The sequence below is a fragment of the Sapajus apella genome, unplaced genomic scaffold, assembly GCF_009761245.1.
Source record: "Sapajus apella isolate SASKATOON/1434 unplaced genomic scaffold, GSC_monkey_1.0 scaffold85, whole genome shotgun sequence".
In the NCBI taxonomy this organism is placed as follows: Eukaryota; Metazoa; Chordata; class Mammalia; order Primates; family Cebidae; genus Sapajus; species Sapajus apella.
The window spans coordinates 548,061-567,265 of record NW_022437025.1 but is presented as its reverse complement, the minus strand read 5'-3'; the positions used below and the strand labels follow the sequence as shown (position 1 = coordinate 567,265).

Genomic DNA, 19,205 nt, shown 5'->3' with positions numbered 1-19,205 from the left:
GGGAGGGCCGGAGACTGTCTCCCCGGACAGGGGGAGGGTGAGCGCCGGGGACTGTCTCCCTGGACAGGGGGAGGGTGAGCGCCTGGAGGCTGCTTTAATCCCAGTGCCCAGCTTTCCCTCCACAGCTCAAGGAGGAGGGAGACGAGGTCCCCGCGTTTGGCAGAATGCGGGCCAACGCGGGCCGGTCTCTGCTCATCATATACTTCTATTTTCAAAACGAGCTGGAGGCAGACCTGTGCCCCGTGCAAGTCAGGGTTCCTAAAAATGCCTTTTGGAGGGGAAGGCCAGAAACAGCGTTTCCCAGGATTGGGAAAGTCCTGCATGGAGACCCGAAGGTCGTGTGTTAGAACCCACCTGGAGCCGGTCTGCACACGCGTGCGAGAGGCTGGAAAAGAGCTGGTCTGCACATGCCTGCAGGAGGCTGGGAACAAGGCGTTCCTAAGTGTTGGTAATTCTCCTACTGCCTGGTTTAGGGCTGGGCTGACCAGACAACAGAACCAGCAAAAATGCCTGACTCTTGGATCTTACTTTCTTTCTTTCTATGATTTTTTTTTAGATGGAGTTTCACTCTTGTTGCCCAGGTTGGAGGGCAGTGGCGGCAAGATCTCGGTTCACTGTGACCTCTGCCTCCCGGGTTCAGGCGATTCTCCTGCCTCAGTCTCCTCAATGGCTGGGATCATAGGCACATGCACCACGCCCAGCTAATTTTCTGTATTTTTTAAGTAGAAACGGGGTTTCACCATGTTGGCCAGGCTGGTCCTGAATTCCTGGTTTCAGGTGAACTGCCTGCCTCGGCCTCCCAAAGTGCTAGGATTACAGGTGTGAGCCACCTCGCCTGGCCTGATCATAGTAATTTTAAATTCCCAGTCTGATAATTCCCAAAAAATAAAAAATACGGTAAAATTACAATGATCAATATGCTAAAGGCACTACTAGAAAAAGGAGGCAGTGCACCTGAGCAGGTGGCAACCTAAGCAGAGATGGACGCCCTGGGAAGACCAAGACGTGCTGAACAGGAAAAGCGAGATGGAAACGAAGGACACTCCTGCCTATCGGAGGCTGGGCGTGTCTGAGGAAGGGGCACGGAGCTCCAAGACGCAGCAGCAGAAATGCAGAAACGCAGAGGGAGCCCCGAGCGGAGGGCGCGGAGCAGAGAGACGGGTACAGAAGGTGCGAGTGGACGGCGGGTGCCGGAGGAGCAGAAGGAGCGAGCAGAAGACATGTTTGAAGTAAAAATGGCTGAGATTTCTGAAAATTATCAACAGACACCAAACCACACGTCTAGGATGCTCAGTGACCGCCAAAAGAGACAAATGCCAAAAAAAAAAAAAAAAAAAAAAAAAAAATTGGATCCTAAGGCATGTCCTATTCAAACTGCAGAAAATCAAGCTGAAAATCTTGAGGGAAGCTGGGGGTGGGGAAACGGCCGACCAGGCGTGCTTGGACCAAGACGCTGGAAACATTCATCAGGAGCTGTGAAGCAAGAGGAGAGTGAGGGGAAGCACTTGAAGTGTTGAGAGAAAAACGTGCTAACTTATCATTCTATGTCCAGTAAAATTATCCTTCAGAAGTGAAGGAGGAATAAAAACGTTCTCAGACAAACTGAGGAAATGTGTTGCCAGTGACTTGCCCTGAAGGAAATATTCCTTGGAAAGAGGAAGAATGAGCTAGGTGAAACTTGCACCTGCGTGAAAAAAGGAAGAGAGAAAATAAATAAATGACAGGAAAGTAACATATTTTATTTTTCTTGATTTCTTGAATAGATAACTATTTGTTCAAAGTAATAACAGTAACAGTATATTACATGATGATATCACATGGATAAGTAGAGCAAATGACAGAAACTTGTAAGGGTGGAAGTGAGAAACTGTAGGTACATCGCGTGAGATAGCGGCCCTCTAAGTGAAGTGGTATAATTCTGTTTGGAAGAGGGCTTAGAGTAGTCAGAAACGATTATTGCAAATTCTGCGGCAATGTTGAAATTTTTTAGAAAAACAAGTACAACTGATAAGCTAAGAGAGGAGAGAGTGTGGGATAAGATGTTCTGTTAAAACTGGAGAAGGCAGAAAGAAGGGATGATAAAAATCATAAGGAACAAGCACAACACAGAGAAAACAGTTGAGAATATGGTATATATTAATCCAACTAGACCAAGAATCACTTTAAATGTGAATAGCCTAATACACCACTGGATAGATTTTCAGAGTGGGTAAAAAGAACTAAGACCTGACCCTGTATATGCTGTCTATAAAAAACCCACTTTGGCCGGGCGCGGTGGCTCAAGCCTGTAATCTCAGCACTTTGGGAGGCCGAGGCGGGTGGATCACGAGGTCAAGAGATCGAGACCATCCTGGTCAACATGGTGAAACCCCGTCTCTACTAAAACTACAAAAAATTAGCTCGGCATGGTGGCGCGTGCCTGTAATCCCAGCTACTCGGGAGGCTGAGGCAGGAGAATTGCCTGAACCCAGGAGGCGGAGGTTGCGGTGAGCCGAGATCGCGCCATTGCACTCCAGCCTGGGTAACAAGAGCGAAACTCCGTCTCAAAAAAAAAAAACAAAACAACAAAAAAAAAAAACACTTTAATTGTAAAGACACACATAGTTTAAAAGTAAGGAATGAAGAAATATATACCATGCTAACACCAGTCAAAACATACTGTGGTAGCTGTAGCTATATTAATTTAGACAAAGAGGACTTTAGAACAGGGCAAATTATTGGTGGAAGGGACAACATGATAAAGAGGTTGTCTCTCTATGAAGACAAAAATCATGAATGTTCACGCATCTAATAACAAAGCATCAGAACACACGAAACAAAAGCCAATAGAACTGCCAGGAGAGGTGCACCCACCACTCAGCTGGAGACTTACCTCCTTTCTATCAGAATGAGCACATCCGGCAGGCAGAGCCACAGTAAGGATGTCACTGTCCTTACTGAACAAGACCATCGGCCGGGCGCAGTGGTTCACGCCTGTGACCCCAGCACTGTGGGAGGCCAAGGCAGAGAGATCATCGGAGGTCAGGGGCTTGAGACCAGCCTGGCCAACGTGGTGAAACTCTGTCTCTACTAAAAATACAAAAATTAGCTGGGCATGGTGGTGCATACCTGTAGTCCCAGCTATTCAGGAGGCTGAGGCAGGAGAATCACCTGGATCTGCAAGGTGGAGTTTGCAGTGAGCTCAGATGGCACCACTGCACTCCAGCCTGGGCAACAGAGTGAGATACGTCTCAAAATAAATAAATAAATAAAAATAAATAAACAACACTGTTGTTTAACTGCACATAATTGACATCTACAGATTACCTCATTCAACAACAGCATAATACACATTCTTCTCAAGGTCACGTGGAGCATTCAGCAACATAAACCACATTCTGTTCCATAAAACATATCTTTTTTTTTTTTTTTTTTGAGACGGAGTTTCACTCATGTTACCCAGGCTGGAGTGCAATGGCGCGATCTCGGCTCACCGCAACCTCCGCCTCCTGGGTTCAGGCAATTCTCCTGCCTCAGCCTCCTAAGTAGCTGGGATTACAGGCATGCACTACGATGCCCAGCTAATTTTTTGTATTTTTAGTAGAGACGGGGTTTCACCATGTTGACCAGGATGGTCTCCATGTCTTGACCTCGTGATCCACCCGCCTCGGCCTCCCAAAGTGCTGGGATTACAGGCTTGAGCCACCGTGCCCGGCCATAAAACATATCTTAACAGAATTTTGAAAATAAAAATAACAAAAAATGTTTGTTTTTTTCATTTTAAAATTTTACATCTTTATTACATATTTTCTAAGACTTTATTTTAAAAAAACACTCATTCAAGGTTGTAATTTGCATGGCAATAAAAAATGGTTTCATGGGTTCTGAGTCTCTTAAAAGTGTCCACAGAAATTTAAAACACCACAAGTCTTTCCAATTTGCTGCACCTGACTTAGAGTTTAAATTCATCTAATGCATCATTAAAACTGTCATTTTTCTCTTGCAAGAAAACATGTTTCAATTGCTATTTCCAGGACTACATATTGAGCATGGGTGCACATTTTTAATTGGTTAGCAGAATTTTACTCACATAATTTATAGGCAGAATAAGAACCTCTAGCCTCTCTGAATGGCCTTCCACTCAGAACAATGATGATGAATGTCTAAAATTATGATGATAAATTTCTAAAATAAATGCCTGGGATGCCCCCACTTGACATTACCAAACATATTTCCAAGTAATCTTAGAAAATATGATTATTTAAACATATGCATAATATTCTACCATACAAAGCACCATCACCTCTTTAACCATTTTCCAATTGTTCCTTTATAACATTTGCAATTTTTTTGTTATACATAATATTGTGATGAATACTTTCATCCATAAGTTTTATGCAAGGTTGATTATTTCTTCTAATGTCTTCTAATGTCAAAGAAGTGGCTTACTGATTCAAACGGTGCGCACACATGGTTTTAAGGATTTTAGTATACTTTACCAAATAATCTCCAGAATAGCTCGAACAACTCCTACCAACAGTATGTTATTGTGCCCACAGGGTGGACTTGGTAACGACAAAGCAAATTCAACCACGAATCTATTAGATTCTCACCCATCTCAAAACCATCACATCAAAGATGCAAGGAGACATATTACTGGTGAGGAGGCCAAGTTCAAACTCTTTTGAAAAAATCACCCAGCTTTAGATCCGTAAAATAATCAACAAAAATGCTCCCAACAAAAAGTCTACTGGGTTTTTCAAAAAATAAAGTTAAAAAGAGAAAAAGAGAAAGTCAGGCTGGGCACCTGGCTCACACCCAGACCTTTGGGAGGCCAAGACAGGCAAATCGCAAAGTCAGGAGTTTGAGATCAGCCTGGCCAACACGGTTAAACCCTGTCTCTACTAAAAATACGAAAAATTAGCCAGGTGTGGTGGTGGGCGCCTGTAATTCCAGCTACTTGGGAGGTGGAGACAGGAGGATCGCTTCAACCTGGGAGGTGGAGGTTGTAGTGAGCTGAGATTGTGCCACTGCACTCCAGCTGCGCAACAGTAAGAGACTCCAACTCAAAAAAAAAAAAAAAAAGAGAGAGAAAGAAAAAGTCAGTACCAAATGACCAAAATTTTTTATTTGACTAAATTCTATTCATGTATGAGCATGACAGTCTCCCCTGTTTATTTGACTTTGGCAATAAAAAAACAAGCAGCCGTGGCCAGGCGTGGTGGCTCAAGCCTGTAATCCCAGCACTTTGGGAGGCCGAGGTGGGTGGATCATGAGGTCAAGAGATCGAGACCATCCTGACCAACATGGTGAAACCCTGTCTCTATTAAAAAAAAACATACAAAAATTAGCTGGGCATGGTGGTGCGTGCCTGTAGTCCCAGTTACTCAGGAGGCTGAGGCAGGAGAATTGCCTGAACCCAGGAGGTGGAGGTTGCAGTGAGCCGAAATTGTGCCACTGCACTCCAGCCTGGCACCTGGTGACAGAGTGAGACTCTATCTCAAAAAAAACCAAAAAAACAAACAAACAAAAAAACCAAGAAACAACAAGCAGCCTTGTACAGAACAGTGAAAATGCCAAGGACGAAGGCAGTCTACAGTTTCACCATAGAATAAATAAATAAATGTGTGTGTGTGTGTGTGTGTGTGTATATATATATATATATATATTTTTTTTTTTTTTAAAGGCCTCTCTCCCTTTGACCATATCAACTCTCAGTTCAGGCCATTAAACACAGATACATTTTCAAATTCACTTCACTTCTCCAAGATCTTCGACACTGTCATCACCTACCTCTGGCCATTTTCCTGAATGACATCAATTATGTCATCTGTAAAGTCTCCCTGAATGATAATTTCATCCTCCCCTGTTACTGAGGCACTACAGAAGAATTTCTGAGCAAAAAATCTTTGTGCTTCTTTAAGATCAATTTCAAAAGTTGCAAGGCCACACACTGTTGTCACATGTTTCTTTTTTGCTCTGGGAATGTTGGCTATAGTAACCTTTCGTGTAAGGTCTTCTTTTTTTGTTTAATTTGACTCCTTCTACCTCTCTTCTGTTTTTTCTTCTCCTCTTCTTCCCCTGCTGTTCCTTGACCCTCACTAATTCCAGTTTCTTGTTTGGGTGAATTTTCCACAGTAAGGTTTGCAAATTCATTTGGAAAATTCTTCTCTAACCATTGCCTGCAATTAGCAACATCAGGCATATATTCACAGTACTCTGTTGGTAATGAACAGACTCCACAATAAAGGACTTGAAGTGGGTAATCGGCATTTAACTTGGCACGGTTCCCTGGGTCTCCTTTGCAATCAGCCCCACTGGATTCAGAAATGTCAGCAGCCATTTCACAAACCCAGGCGGTCGCACAGGCCCCACCAGCTCCGCTCCTGCTGCCATTGCCAGCTGAAGCAACCGAAAAATATGTTCTTACACCACAGTGCAATTAAACTAGAAATCAATAACAGAAATATAGCTGAAAAATTCAAAATGGATTTAACAACACTCTTCTAAATAACAGATGGGCCAGAGTCCCAAGAGACCTTTTAAAAGATTTTGAACTGAATGAGAATAAAAATAGACAACCTATCAGAATTTGTCAGGTGCAGGGAAAGCAGTGCTTGGAGGAAAATTTATAGTACTGAATGCACATATTAAAAAAGAAGAAAGATCTAAATCAATACTCAAAGCTTAAGAAAGTAGAAAAAAAAAGGTCAAATTAAGCCCAAAGCAAGCAGAAGAAAATAAATAATAAATATTGTGACAAGTCTTGGACTCAAAATTTGATTTTAACTTAGATGAAATAGACTGATTACTAGAAAGACACAAACTACCAAGACTCACACCAGGAGAAGTAGAAGAATCTGAAGAGTTCTCTGAGTATTAAAAAAATTGAATCAATAATTAATAATCATCCAAAAAGAATGCACCAGTCCCTGATGGTTTCACTGGTGAATCTGACCAAACATTTAGGAAACTTTCGTCAATTCAGTACAATCTCTTCCAAAAAGTAGAAGCAGAGGGAACACTCTTATTCAATGAGGTCAAAATTACCTTATTAACGAAACCAGATAAAGACCTTATAAGAAAGAAAAACTACAGGCCAATATAGCTCATGAATATGATGCAAAAATTCTTAAGAAAACATGGTAAGGTCAATCTAACAACGTATGAAAATAATCATTACAGTCCATGACCAGGTGGCTTTTATCACAGGTATGCAAAGTTCCTACAAAATTTGAAAAAAAACACAGGATGTTATCAATCAATGCAGAAAAAATATTCAACAAATCCTACACTCACTCAGAATAAAAACATGGCTGGGTGCAGTGGCTCATGCCTGTAATCCCACGAGTTTGGGAGGCTGACGTGGATGCATCACCTGAGGTTAGGAGTTCAAGACCAGCCTGGCCAACATAGTGAAACCCAGGCTCTACTAAAAATACAAAAACTAGCTGGACATGGTGGCGGCTGCCCGTAATCCCAGATACTCAAGAGGCTGAAGCAGCAGAATCACTTGAACCTGGGGGCAGAGGTTGCAGTGCATTAGGATTATGCCACTGTTCTCCAGCCTGGGCAGCAGAGCGAGACTCTGTCAAAAAACAAAACAAAACAAAAACACTTGGCAAACTAGAAATAGAGGGAACTTCTACAATTAGATTTTTTAAATTCAACAAAAACCCTAGAGCTAATGGCATTCTCTTTTTTGACTTTTTAAAAAATATATATTTTATTGCATTTTAGGTTTTGGGGTACATGTGAAGAACATGTAAGATTGTTGCATAGGTACATACATGGCAGTGTGGTTTGCTGCCTTCCTCCCCATCACCTATATCTGGCATTTCTCCCCACGTTACCCCTCCCCAACTCTCCACCCCCTGCTGACCCTCCCCTAGTTCCCCCCTGCAGACCCCAATGTGTGATGCTCCCCTCCCTGTGTCCATGTGTTCTCATTGTTCAACACCTGCCTATGAGTGAGAACATGCAGTGTTTGATTTTCTGTTCTTATGTCGGTTTGCTGAGAATGATGGTTTCCAAGTTCATCCATGTTCCTACAAAGGATACGAACTCATTGTTCTTGATGGCTGCATAATATTCCATGGCGTATATGTGCCACATTTTCCCTGTTGAGTCTATCATCAATGGGTATTTGAGTTGGTTCCAGGTCTTTGCTATTGTAAACAGTGCTGCAATGAAGATTCATGTGCATGTGTCCTTATAATAGAATGATTTGTAATCCTTTGGATATATACCCAGTAATGGGATTGCTGGGTCAGATGGAATTTCTATTTCTAGGTCCTTGAGGAATTGCCGCACTGTCTCCCACAATGGTTGAACTAATTTACACTCCCACCAACAGTGTAAAAGTGTTCCTATTTCTCCACAACCTCACCAGCATCTGTTGTTTCCAGATTTTTTAATGATCACCATTATAACTGGTGTGAGATGGTATCTCAATGTGGTTTTGATTTGCATTTCTCTAATGACCAGTGGTGATGAGCATTTTTTCATATGTTTGTTGGCCTCATATATGTCTTCTTTTGTAAAGTATCTGTTCATATCCTTTGCCCACTTTTGAATGGGCTTGTTTTTCTCTTGTAAATCTGTTTTAGTTCTTTGTAGATTCTGGATATTAGCCCTTTGTCAGATGGGTAGATAGCAAAACTTTTTCCCCATTCTGTTTGTTGCCGATTCACTCTAATGACTGTTTCTTTTGCTGTGCAGAAGCTGTGGAATTTAATTAGGTCCATTTGTCTATTTTGGCTTTTGTTGCCAATACTTTTGGTGTTTTAGTCATGAAGTCCTTGCCTATGCCTGTGTCCCGAATGGTTTTGTCTAGATTTTCTTTTAGGGTTTTTATGGTGTTAGGTCTTATGTTTAAGTCTTTAATCCTCCTGTAGTTAATTTTAGTGTAAGGTGTCAGGAAGGGGTCCAATTCCTGCTTTCTGCACATGGTTAGTCAGTTTTCCCAACACCATTTATTAAACAGGGAATCCTTTCCCCATTGCTTGTTTTTGTCAGGTTTGTCAAAGATCAGATGGTTGCAGATGTGTGGCGTTGCCTCTGAGGCCTCTGTTCTGTTCCATTGGTCTATATCTCTGTTTTGGTACCAGTACCATGCTGTTTTGATTACTGTAGCCTTGTAGTATACTTTGAAGTCAGGTAGTGTGATGCCTCCCGCTTTGTTCTTTTTGCTTAGAATTGACTTGGCTCTGTGGGTTCTCTTTTGGTTCCATATGAAGTTTAAGGTTTTTTTTTCCAGTTCTGTGAAGAAGGTCATTGGTAGCTTGATGGGGATAGCATTGAATCTGTAAATTACTTTGGGCAGTATGGCCATTTTCACGATATTGATTCTTCCTAACCATGAACATGGGATGTTTCTCCATTTGTTTGTGTCCTCTCTTATTTCGTTGAGCAGTGGTTTGTAGTTCTCCTTGAAGAGGTCGTTTACGTTCCTTGTTAGTTGTATTCCTAGGTATTTTATTTTCTTTGTAGCAATTGTGAATAGCAGTTCATTCTTGATTTGGCTCTCTTTAAGTCTGTTATTGGTGTATAGGAATGCTTGTGATATTTGCACATTGATTTTGTATCCTGAGACTTTACTGAATTTGCTTATCAGTTTCAGGAGATTTTGGGCTAAGATGATGAGGTGTTCTGAATATACAATCATGTTGTCTGCAAATAGAGATAATTTGACTTCCTCCTTTCCTAATTGAATACGCTTTATTTCTTTTTCTTGCCTGATTGCTCTGGTTAGAACTTCCAGTACTATATTGAATAGGAGTGGTGAGAGAGGGCATCCTTGTCTAGTGCCACATTTCAAAGGGAATGCTTTGCCCATTCAGTATGATATTGGCTGTGGGTTTGTCTTTTTTTGAGAGACTGTCTGTGCCCCGGTTGGAGTGCAGTGGCGATTGCTGGGATTGCTGGCACACACCACCACGCCCAGATAACTTTCTTTGCATTTTTTGTGGAGATGGTGTTTCACCGTGTTGCCCAGGCTGGTCTCAAACTCCTGGGCTCAAGCTATCTGCCTGCCTCAGCCTCCCATACTGCTGGGATTACAGGCATAAGGCACCGTGCTGGGCAATGTCATTCTTAATGGTGAGAAAGTGGACACTTTCTCCTGAGATTGGGAATAAGGCAAAGATGTCTCCCTCCTCTCACCACTCACATTCAACATTGTACTCGAAGTCCTAGCTAGTGCAACAAGACAAGAAAAAGGAATGCAATGTATACAGATTGAGAAGGAAGAAATGAAATTATCTTTGCCTGCAGATGACATGATTTTCTAGGTAAAAATACCAAGTAATCAGTAAAAAACTCCTGGAAGTAGTAATGAACGTAGCAAGGCATTTTGCTTATGGGGCGGGGAACACAGCTAGCCAGGAGGAGAGCCCTCCCCAGAAACAAAGCTGTATTTTTTAGCAGACAGGGTTTCGCCACGTTGGCCAGGCTGGTCTCGAACTCCTGAACTCAGGTGACCCACCTGCATTGGCCTCCCAAAGTGCTGGGATTATAGGCCTGAGCCACTGCACCTGGCCGGATTTTACTTTCTAATCTGGGGGCAGGAAGCCCCACATAAGGAAGGAAAGTACAGGTGAGGTGCACAGGCCACCAGAGCAGAGGGTGGGCCGTGGGACGGGGGAAGGCAGTGCAGGGAGGTTGGGCAGTGTCCTGGCAAAGGGACCCTGGGGCAGTTGTGGTCCTGGTGCACTGAGGACCAGGGTGGATGGGGAGCAGTGGGGAAGGGCAGGTGCTGTAGGGACCCCCCAGCAACAGACCTCGTTTAAAAGCGTGGCTCTGATGGCTGTGTGTGGACCTGCAGTCACAGCCTCATGGGTCCTGCAGGAGCCTGGACCCTGGGTGGCCTGACTCCACTGCACAGCCCAATAGACCTCGGTTTAAAAGTGTGGATCTGACAGTCCTTGGCGGGCCTCCTAGACATGACCAAGAAGAAGGTGAGGCTTCTGGCACTCAGGGACCCCCTGCTCAGCCAGGCCAGGCTCCTGGGCTAATCACTGCACCCTCACCTGTTCTCTGCTCAGGAAACAAAGTTAACATACAGAGGTCAATTGCTTTGCTTTATAACAGCAATAGCATTTGGAATTTGAAATTAAGAACCCAATATCACCTACATTACCATGGAAAAAATAAACTACTTAGGTACAAATCTAATAAAATTATGGATCTATATGCAAAAGCTGTAAAATTCTGATGAAAGAAATCAAAAATCTAAATAAATGAAGAGATATTCTGTGTTTGCTGATGGAAAGATACACTATTTCTAAGACAGCAATTCTTCCCAACTTGATCTAGATTTTTTTTTTTTTGAGACAAGAGTTTCACTCTTGTTGGCCAGTCTGGAGTGAAATGGTGTGATCTCTGCTCACTGCAACCTCCACCTCCCAGATTCAAGCAATTCTCCTGCCTCAGCTTCCTGAGTAGCTGGGACTACTGGTTTGTGCTACCACAACCGGCTAATTTTTTGTGTATTTTTGGTAGAGATGAGGTTTCACCATGTTGGCCAGGCTGGTCTTGAACGCCTGACCTCAGGTGATCTACCCACCTCCGCCTCCCAAAGTGCTGGGATTACAGGTGTGAGCCACTGATCTACAGATTCAATACAGTCTCAATTACAATACCAGTAATCTATTTTGTGGATATTGACAAACTGCCTCTAAAGTTTATGTGGAAAGACAACAAACGCAGGATAGCTAGCACAATAGTGCAAGAGAAAGACAATTAGAGAGCTGACATTCCCAACTTCAAGACTTGCTCTAAACCTACAGAGATCAAGTCTGGTATTGTGGAAGAAAGAATGCATACATCAGCAGAACAGAATAGAGAGCCCAGGAATAGATTCAGACCAATAGAGTCAGTTGATCTTTGACAAAAGAGCAAAAGCAATACAATGGAGAGAAGGTAGCCTTTTCAACAAATGGTGCTGGATCAACTGGACTTCCACAGCCAAAAAAAAAAGAAATAAAGAAATTAATCTAGATGCATCTTATACCGTTCACAACATGAAGCACACACCTAATTTAAATACAGATCTATAGGACTTCTAGCAGACAATGAGAGAAAATCAAGGTCACCTTGGGTTTAGTGATGAGTTTTTAGGTACAACACAAAGTACAATCTTGAAGGAAAAAAATGGTAAGTTGGACTTTCTTTTTTTTTTTCCAAGACAAAATCTTGCTCTGTCATCCAGGCTGGAGTGCAATGGTGTGATCTCAGCTCACTGCAACCTCCGTCTCCCAGGTTCAAGCAATTCTCCTGCCTCAGCCTCTTGAGTAATTGAGATTACAGGTGCCTGCAACCACACCTGGTTAATTTTTGTATTTTTTTTTTTTTCTAGTAGAGATGGGGTTTCACCATCTTGGCCAGGCTAGTCTCAAACTCCTGACCTCAGGTGATCAGCCCACCTTGGCCTCCCAAAGTGCTGGGATTACAAGCATGAGCTACCACACCCAGCCAATTGGACTTTATTGTAATAAAATCTAAAACTATTTTGCAAAATACAGTGTTAAGTGAATTAAAAGACAAGTCACTTCCTGGTTAAAAAAAAATTTGCAAATCATTCTTGTTTTTTTAGAGATGGGGTCTCACTATATTGCCCAGGCTGGTCTCAAATTCCTGGCCTCAAGTGATCCTCCCACCTCAGCTTCCACAGTGCTGCGTCTATAGCAGTGAGCCACTGCTCCTGGCCTCAGAATCACTTTTCCTTTATTATTATTATTATTTTTTGAGACGGAGTCACTCTTTTGCCCAGGCTGGAGTGCAGTGGTGTGATCTCAGCTCACTGCAACCTCTGCCTCCCGGGTTGAAGTGATTCTTCTGCCTCAGCCTCCCCAGTAGCTGGGATTACAGATGCCAGCACACCCAGCTATTTTTTGTATTTTTAGTAGAGACTGGGTTTCAACACATTGGTCAGGCTGGTCTCAAACTCCTGACCTCAGGTGATCTGCCTGCCTCGGCCTCCCAAAGTGCTGGGATTACAGATGTGAGCCACTGCACCTGGCCTCAGCATCACTTTTTGAATACAAGTTTAACTTTCTCATTCCAGAAGCAGGGCTTAATCACCCTGGACAGTTTCCAGTTTTGCACCTAAATGGCTCAAGCCAATGGCAGCCATAAGACCTTAGAGGTATCTCACCTGCCCAGAAGCCTGGGCTCCCCACCTCTCCCCCTTTCCTTTAGAAAAGGCCATTCAGACATTCGCCCACAAACTTGAGGGACTGGGTCTCTATCTCTTCATGTTTGCTGCTTGTAGAGCCCCTGCTCTGCCTGATTTGCCATTCCTGCCTCCTGTGAAATGTGGACCCCAGAAAAACATCACAGAACTGCCCTCCTGCTGTCCTGGGCAACACAACAAGACTCTGTCTCTAAAAAAAAAAAAAATAGCCAAGTGTAGTGGGGCACACCTGTAGTCCCAGCTGCTTGGAAGGCTGAGGCAGGAGGATCTCTTGAGTCTGGGAGTTTGAGGCTGCAGTGAGCTATGATTGTACCACTGCACTCCAGCCTGGGCAACAGAGTGAGACCTTGTCCCAAGAAAAATAAAACACCCCCCAAAATGCAAAACTGCCCTCCTGAATCATGATGCCTTCCTGCCCAGGACTTCTAGTAAAAGTCTCTGAACGTGTTTCCTATCACAGTGGTGGGTGAATCTATGCTTCCATCTGAAGAGCTGGGAGCTACCCCAGGCTGGCTTTTCCCTGGGACACTGGGTGTTGGGCTGCCTGTACCACAGCAATGGCCAGGACGCACCACCTGGGCTAGACGCAGCCACAGGTTGGAAGCACAGACACCTGCTGATATGAACAGGTTTCCAGTGTGAGGAGCACTGTTGTGGGTTGGACAATTAGGCATTAGGCTGCCCACCAGGTGAAAGACAAGCCTGTGAAAGGTGCAGGGCAAACACCAGGCCCAGCCCCCTCCATTACCTGCTGGGACAAGGCTGCCAGCCGTGTGGGCACTGGGACCCTAATTCAGCAAGAAGCTCTCAAAACAAACATATTTGATAAAGGACTTGTCTTGAAAATATATTTAAAAAATCTGGTCGGGTGCAGTGGCTTGCACCTGTAATCTCAGCACTTTGGGAGGCCAAGGCGGGCAGATCTTTTGAGGTCAGGAGTTCTAGGGCAGCCTGGCCGACATGACAAAAGCCCATCTCTACTAAAAATACAAAAAAATGATCCAGATGTGGTGTTGGGCACCTGTAATCCCAGCTACTTGAGAGGCTCAGGCAAGAGAATTGCTTGAACCTAGGAGGTGGAGGTCACAGTGAGCCAAGATTGTCCCATTGCACTCCAGCCTGGGTGACAGAGTGAGATCCTGTCTCCAATAAATAAATAAATAAAATAAAAATGAAAACTCTAAATGATAAGAAAACAACCCAAAGAGGGCCAAAGATCTGAACAGACACCTCACCAAAGATTAAGACATACAGATGGCAAATATGTAAATGAAAAGATGTGTGACATCACCTGTGATTAGGGGATTGTAAATTATAACAGTAATGAGATGCTGCCACACACCCATCAGACGACAATTCCAGCAGGTGCTGGTGAGGGTGCCAAGCAGCAGGAACTCTCTCATCACTGGTGGGAAGGAACAGAGCAAACACCATATTCTACTCGGCAACACTGTTCTCCACGGGGTGCGGTGAACAATCCTGACTTGGCTGTTCACCAGCACTGGACTCAGACAATTGAGTGCATGGGTGGAGGCTGGCTCCCAGGCGTCCCTCTTTTGGGTGGGAATTCACGCATCAGCAAGAGGAAGAAGCCAGATTGAGCCACGCTGTCAAGCAGACCAGGGCTGGAGCCATCAGCTCGAGCTCAGCGGCCACGTGTAGGAACCTTCGCAGCTCTGTGCACACGTGAGGGATGTGCAAGGGACATGTGAGGGCTGGCAGGGCACAGCTGCCCCTTGCTCTGCTGGCTGAGAGGGCCCAGAAGCAGCGACCCCTGCAACCAGCACAGCCAGCCCCCAGGCCATGGCTCCCGTTACTGCGTTCCAGCAGAAGGAACCAGGCTCCTTGGAGAAGTGACTGAGGGCAGGACCAGGGAAGGAAATACACAATGAGCCCGGGGCATCCTGTAGTGCTAAGAATGAGGAATTTGAAAACCAAGCCAGGCTGGATGTGGTGGTTCACACCTGTAATTCCAGCACTGAGGGAGACTAGCACTTTGGGAGGCTGAGGTGGGTGGATCAGCTGAGGTCAGGAGTTCAAGACCAGCCTGGCCAACATGGTGAAACCCCACCTCTACTAAAAATACAACAATTAGCCTGGTGTGGTGGCATGTGCCTGTAATCCCAGCTACTCAGAAGGCTGAGGGAGGAGAGTCATTTGAACCTGGGAGGCAGAGGTTGTAGTGAGCTGAGATCGCCCCATTGCACTCCAGTCTAGGCAACAGAGTGAGACTCCATCTCCAAAAAAAACAAACAAAAACAAAAAAACCCAAATCAAAACCCCACAGTGATGGGGTCATGTAAAAAGGGCACAGGAGCCAAGTGAAAGAGCTCCCAGTGTCATACAATACTCGTAAGTATTGTAATCTAAGCACACAATACTCAAGTCCAGACTGAGATAAATAGATGGTTGAATAAATTAGTAAATGGGGAGGAAGAGACAAATGTCTCATGCAAAAGAATTCCAGATAAATTACACAGATGCAGTTGCCCTGGTCCCTGATTCCCACGGCCCTGGCCTGTGGGAGGTCTGCCTGAATTGGGGCTGAGGCATCCCCCCCCCGGGATTTTATCATCGGTCCTCCTGGTTGGATGGCTGGATGCCTGAGGGGCCCTGACCGCCTTTCCCAACCGCCCCTGAGGCAGCCCTGGAGCCAGGAGGAGGCCCCTAAACCCAGCCTCCCTCCAGGTGCTGAGATAAAGGCCTCAGCCTCTCCCCATGTTCAACAGGCTTGCAGGGGACAGTCAGGGCCAGGCAGCCACTGCAGACGGAACAAGACATGGGGAAGGTAGGAGGCGGCCAGTCATCTTTCCCACTTTTTGTGGCTCAGCCCCGAGGCCACCGTGTGAACGGTTTCCCAGCCCCAACATACAGCCCCCCTCCCCAGCCCACTCACTGTCCATCCAGGTCTCCCCTGAGCCCAGGTCTCAGATGGGAGGACCACGTGCCCTGGAGGTCACCCCCTGCGTTTTCCCACGTACCTTGGCACACCTGACTCCATCAGGTCCTCAGGCCTCCCTCCCCAGCATCTCAGCCAGGGCCGGACCTGCCAGGAGCCCCTCCTGCCACGCCCCCATGCCCTCTGCTCCGCTGCTCACTTATCACTCGTGCCGGCTCCTCCCAAGGAGGTTGGGGACAGCTTCCAGGAAGGATGACCCTTTCCCCGTCTGCAGGTGCCTCACACCCACTCTGCCCAGGTTGCAGGCAAGTGACAGACAGGGTCTGGCCATTGCAGCTCAGCACAGCCACAGAAATCAGGCACCCTCCTCTCCCTGGAGCCATGCCCACCCTGGGACCTGCCCAGGTGAGCAACGCCCAACACCACCTGTCACCGCCAACTCTGTGCAGGCAGAGACGGGCAGAGGGAGCCTGGCCCCCTTGGGCAGAGCTGTGCTCAGCATGTGGGTACCTGGCCACGGCGTGTCTCACAGTTGTGGAGGTAGCTTAGGTGATAGATCTTCAGGTTCAATGTGGCAAAATTCAAGTACTTCAAGAACACCTGAAACAGGAATTGCAACAATTGGAGTTAAAATTCCAGTTTTCAGACATGTGACCATGGGCAGGAGAAACGTGCCTACCTGAGGCTGCCCAGAAACGCCAGGAAGCTGTGCCCAGCAGGCACAGACATGGATTGGCACACAATAGCTCAGTCATGCAAGGCAGGCACCCCATCGAGCTCTGTCTCTGTCTCTCTCTGTCTCTGTCTCTGTCTCTGTCTCTCTCTCTCTCTCTCTCTCTCACACACACACACACACACACACACACACACACACGTTTGCACGGACACACAGGAGCACAGCAATGTGCAGGTGAGCATGCGGAGCCAAGCCTAGCAGACACACAGCACAGAACATGTGGGCCGGTGGGCAGATGGGCAGGCGGGCGGGCAGGCGGGCAGCACAGAACACGGGCAGATGGGCTGGCACGCGGGCAGCACAGAACGCTCGGGCAGCACAGAACACTTGGGTAGATGGGCAGGCAGGCGGGCAGGTGGACAGCACAGAACACTCGGGCAGGCAGGCGGGCAGCACAGAACACTCGGGCAGATGGGCGAGCAGCACAAGACACTCGGGCAGGCAGGTGGGCAGCACAGAACACTCGGGCAGATGGGCGGGCAGGCGGGCAGCACAGAACACTCAGGCAGATGGGTGGGCAGGCGGGCAGCACAGAACACTCGGGCAGATGGGCACGAGAGGAGGCAGACGCGCCCCCTTCCCCAGCACTCACGTCTTCATCTTCGCTGGTGAAACACGGGCCGTCAAGCTTGTTCACCACCATGATCACTGCCACAAGGTCTTTGCCATTCATGATGGGCGTGGCCAGGATATTCTTGGTCTCGTAGTCAGTGAGCTCGTCAGCAAATGGGCTGAAGTGAGGGCACTGCGGCAAGACAGGAGAGAGGCTACGGAGGCTGTTACTCTGTGGGCCTGAAGCCCATGCCACCGGGGTTGCCACCAAGCTCTGTGGAGGCTGCTGCCCTCCAGGTGTGAGGTGCCCCGGGGGCCCTGCTGGACACTGGGACGTGGCCGCTGGGCGGTGAGAGCTAGGCCCATGCCTGTGACTCCAGCCTGGCTTCACACACCTCAGTGCTGAGGATGCTGGTGCCCCCAGTGCTCAGCCCCGCATACCTAGACAGGCCTCACAGGCGGCCCCGCCCTGCTGGGCACCTCCCCTGCCATCCAACACCTGCCACCCTCCCCCACCTTGGCCTCCTGGACACCTCTTGAGCCTGCCCTGCTCTCCTATTCCTGAAGCCTCTCCCGCCTTCAGCCCCCTGCAGGACACACCTACACCCTTCCCCCAGAGACAGCAGTGGGTGGGATGTGGGATGAGCCGGTTCTGACTAGGGCTTGTTTGTGGGACGCTCTATCCAGGGCAGGTGCAGCTGGCAAGTCGGGGTGTGAGTCCTTGCACTCTGGGGTCTGCCCACCACCCCTCTGGCCTCCCAGGCCCACACTCCCAGGGGTCTGTTCCCTGGGGCCCAGGGCCCACCATGATGAGAATTTTGCCTGGCTCTGGCTCCTGGGGGGGAGGTGGGGGTTCCTACCCACCCTCACTGCCACCAGATTTACAGCAGCCCCTCCTGTCTCCGGTCTAAGGTTCCAGCCCTGCAAGGAACAGGTCAGCTGAGCTCTGCCTTGGCCCAGACGCACTGAGGGTTACTGAGACCAGGCACCCCCGGCAACTGGGATTCTGTCCTTTGGAGAGTTGGATGTGACCCCAGACCCTCCTCTTACATCCTGGTTCTGACGTTTGTTTACGTGAGGCCAGGGTGCCCTGGGGCAGTGACCCAGATGGATGGCTCTGGGGTCAGCCCTGCTGGGGTCTGGACTTCCCACCCGTGTGGCCTGCAGCAGGCACAAGATGGCTCTGTAGGCTTCTCCTCACCAGTCAACGGGGCAAAAATAACAGGCCTTGCCCTCAACTACTGCTCCAGCTGAAGGTGAGCTCCTGGGATGTGCCTCACATCTCGAGCTGTTTCTAGGGATGGAGGCCCCACAGTGGCATATGGCAGACTCCTTGAGACTTCCCTCCAGCTCCTCCCCTGCAGCAAGAACCTGATATCAGAGGAAGCCTGCTGGGGGCTGGCCAGGTTCCGGTGTGCTCCCAAACGGCACCCACCCTGCCTGCTCCCTCTTTCCCAATTTGTGGAGATGCAGCTGCTGCCCATAGCCACGTGGGTTTGATGGAAGGAAAACCAACATTTGAAAGATGGTGAAGCAGGAAGATGGGTGAGTGAGCCCTGGCAGGGGTGGCAGCCTGGGCAGTGGTGCCAACATCCTGGTACTGGATCCAACACCCAGGGAGGGTCCCCTGAGAGCTCATCTCAGAACCTTCATCCCCTGAGGACTCATCTCAGCACCTGTGTCTCCCGAGGGCTCATCTCAGCACCTGTGTCTCCCGAGGGCTCATCTCAGCCCCTGCATCCCCTGAGGGCTCACCGCTGCACCTGCCTCCCCTGAGGGCTCATCTCCGCACCTGGGTCCCCTGAGGGCTCATCTCAGCCCCTTCATCCCCTGAGGGCTCATCT

The 19,205-nt window shown here is 47.3% G+C and overlaps 1 protein-coding gene and 1 pseudogene across 3 annotated transcripts in view; both read right to left on the bottom strand.

The window, feature by feature from the left end:
* Window positions 1-19,205, bottom strand: part of PDE6B (phosphodiesterase 6B) — a 54,888-nt gene that overhangs the window by 27,901 nt on the left and 7,782 nt on the right. For both annotated transcript variants that reach the window (XM_032253861.1, XM_032253860.1), the window contains exons 2-3: window positions 17,402-17,554; window positions 16,584-16,673 (exon numbers count right to left, since the gene is read on the bottom strand). In XM_032253861.1, the coding sequence (XP_032109752.1) occupies window positions 16,584-16,673; window positions 17,402-17,554 (243 nt within the window). The remainder of the gene's footprint in view (window positions 1-16,583; window positions 16,674-17,401; window positions 17,555-19,205) is intronic.
* LOC116533954 lies at window positions 5,675-6,386 on the bottom strand (annotated as a pseudogene). The gene has a single exon (XR_004261536.1). The product of XR_004261536.1 is annotated as a density-regulated protein pseudogene (transcript).